At 41.8% G+C, this 2,604-nt stretch overlaps 2 protein-coding genes across 2 annotated transcripts in view; one reads left to right on the top strand and one right to left on the bottom strand.

Annotated features, from left to right (window-relative positions):
• LOC107645976 (S-adenosylmethionine synthase 1) overlaps positions 1-1,676 on the top strand; it is a 2,355-nt gene extending 679 nt beyond the window's left edge. Inside the window, exon 2 of the mRNA XM_016350143.2 lies at positions 318-1,676. Within this exon, the coding sequence (XP_016205629.1) occupies positions 335-1,516 (1,182 nt within the window). The 5' untranslated portion in view covers positions 318-334 and the 3' untranslated portion in view covers positions 1,517-1,676. The remainder of the gene's footprint in view (positions 1-317) is intronic.
• The window catches only part of LOC107645975 (probable receptor-like protein kinase At5g18500), a 4,959-nt gene continuing 4,245 nt past the window's right edge, over positions 1,891-2,604 (bottom strand). Inside the window, exon 8 of the mRNA XM_016350142.2 lies at positions 1,891-2,357. Coding sequence (XP_016205628.1) covers positions 2,259-2,357 — 99 coding nt within the window. The 3' untranslated portion in view covers positions 1,891-2,258. The remainder of the gene's footprint in view (positions 2,358-2,604) is intronic.

Genomic DNA, 2,604 nt, shown 5'->3' with positions numbered 1-2,604 from the left:
TGAAGAACTTATCTTCATGCTGTTATTCTTTGAACCAACATCTCTATATGACTATATTCTTCTGCTACAGTGACGACTTTATTTTTATATTTATTCCGGAATGGAATATAGCATATAGAGCTTGTTCCCTCGGCATGTTTACCCAGTTATATCCTAAACAAGCTTGTATCATGTTGTGTTCTGTGCCCTTTATTCAGATTTTGAACATGACACCCCTGCTTTAACGCTTTTTAATCTTTTTATTCCGAGACTCAACAAAAATGTTTAGCATGAAGCATATGCTATATGTTTAATTGTGTTCTTTTTCTTTCTTGTAGCTTGGGGCTTTTGGATCATGGATACCTTCCTCTTCACTTCTGAGTCAGTGAATGAGGGTCACCCTGATAAGCTTTGTGACCAGATTTCTGATGCAGTCCTTGATGCCTGCCTAGAGCAAGATCCAGAAAGCAAGGTTGCCTGTGAGACCTGCACAAAGACCAACTTGGTCATGGTCTTTGGAGAGATTACCACCAAAGCCAATGTGGACTATGAGAAGATTGTTCGCGACACGTGCCGCGGTATAGGCTTTGTGTCCGATGATGTTGGCCTTGATGCAGACAATTGCAATGTATTGGTTTACCTGGAGCAGCAAAGCCCTGATATTGCACAGGGTGTCCATGGCAACCTCACAAAGCGGCCGGAGGAGATTGGTGCAGGTGATCAGGGTCACATGTTTGGCTATGCCACGGACGAGACACCAGAATTTATGCCTCTCAGTCATGTACTCGCTACCCAGCTCGGTGCTCGCCTCACCGAGGTGCGCAAGAATGGGACCTGCACTTGGTTGAGACCTGATGGGAAAACACAAGTTACTGTGGAATACTACAATGACAATGGCGCAATGGTCCCGGTCCGTGTCCACACTGTTCTGATTTCCACGCAGCATGATGAAACTGTTACCAATGATGAAATTGCTGCTGACCTCAAAGAGCATGTAATTAAGCATGTGATACCTGAGAAGTACTTGGATGAGAAGACCATTTTCCATCTCAACCCGTCTGGCCGGTTCGTGATTGGCGGCCCGCATGGTGATGCCGGCCTCACTGGGCGCAAAATCATTGTCGACACATATGGTGGTTGGGGAGCACATGGTGGCGGTGCCTTCTCTGGGAAGGACCCCACCAAGGTGGATAGGAGTGGAGCCTATATTGCTAGACAGGCTGCAAAGAGTATTGTGGCCAGTGGAATTGCAAGAAGGTGCATTGTGCAAATTTCATATGCAATTGGTGTTCCTGACCCATTATCTGTGTTTATTGACACTTATGGGACAGGGAAGGTTCCAGACAGGGAGATTCTGAAGATTGTGAAGGAGAACTTTGACTTTAGGCCTGGAATGATTTCCAATGATTTGGACCTCAAGAGGGGTGGGAATGGCAGGTTCTTGAAGACTGCTGCTTATGGACATTTTGGAAGAGATGACCCTGATTTCACATGGGAGATTGTGAAGCCTCTCCACTGGGAGAAGCCCCAAGAATAAATAAGCTTGTGTTACCAATACAGTGATATCATTAGCTGCTTGGTTTGTTTTCCCTTTGCGATAGTCAAAGTATATCCACTGGTTCTTACTTCTTTTCTACATATATGAGAATTGAGCTGAGTAATTTCTAGTAAGTAGAAACTAAGAGCTGTTAAATATTTTATGTTTTGAGTGTGAAATATTAATGTGTTTTGTGTCTAAGTTACTTGTTCAGACTTACTGCCGATAGACTTGGGCAACTGAAGAAGGGTCTCCAATGATTTGACCTAAAAAATTCTCTACCAAGGGACTTGCCCAAAATCATAAACTGATCTTTCTTTTTATCTTTATTTGGCTTAGGATAAATTGATCTTTTCTCAACAGCATGGAAGAAATATTGGAAAGATAACCATTTATGTACACACCCCCAATATCTTGGGTTCATAATCTTCTTTTCCATTACAACCCACTTTCCCTTCATACACAAACATCTATCTATTCTACAAACAAAAGGAGACCAACAAAAAAGATAAATTAAATTTAAAAAATAAGGGAAAATAATCAAAATAAATATATACCGACCCCTCTGCATTGCCCATCATAGGAAGCAAATCCAAGGATCTAAAGGGTTAAAACTCTCCAAGCGAAAAAAAAAAAGAACCTACCACTTTACGCATCCCATCCCAATAACCAACCACACATCCTCTGAAAGAACCTTGTGTTTTTTCAGTCATGTCTGCTGTTACACTTTCTCTGCTCCCTTTTATCTAGAACCTTGAATCTCACTCTTGTCTGTGTCAGAATAATCCTTTTGGGAATCAATATCACCACTTTCCCCTCGGTTTCTTCTGTTCCTCCGGTCCTGGACATTATCCAAACGACGCATGGCATCAAACAATGTGTCACCAATAGCATCTCTTAATAAAACCATCAAAAGTACAACCTTTAACTACTTTATTGATCCAATACACTTTCCTAGCACATGTTACAATGAATAATACTTGACCAGTTTCATGACTCCTTAACAGGCCACACTCTAGGCTGGCTTGGCAGTAGGCACAAAAAACTAGCAAGCTTTTGACTAGTTTTAACTTAATAAGGGGAAAATA

Source organism: Arachis ipaensis, chromosome B06 (assembly GCF_000816755.2).
Source record: "Arachis ipaensis cultivar K30076 chromosome B06, Araip1.1, whole genome shotgun sequence".
NCBI classification, from domain to species: domain Eukaryota; kingdom Viridiplantae; phylum Streptophyta; class Magnoliopsida; order Fabales; family Fabaceae; genus Arachis; species Arachis ipaensis.
Note: the sequence above shows the minus strand (reverse complement) of the source record. Positions and strands in the feature narration are given on the sequence as shown.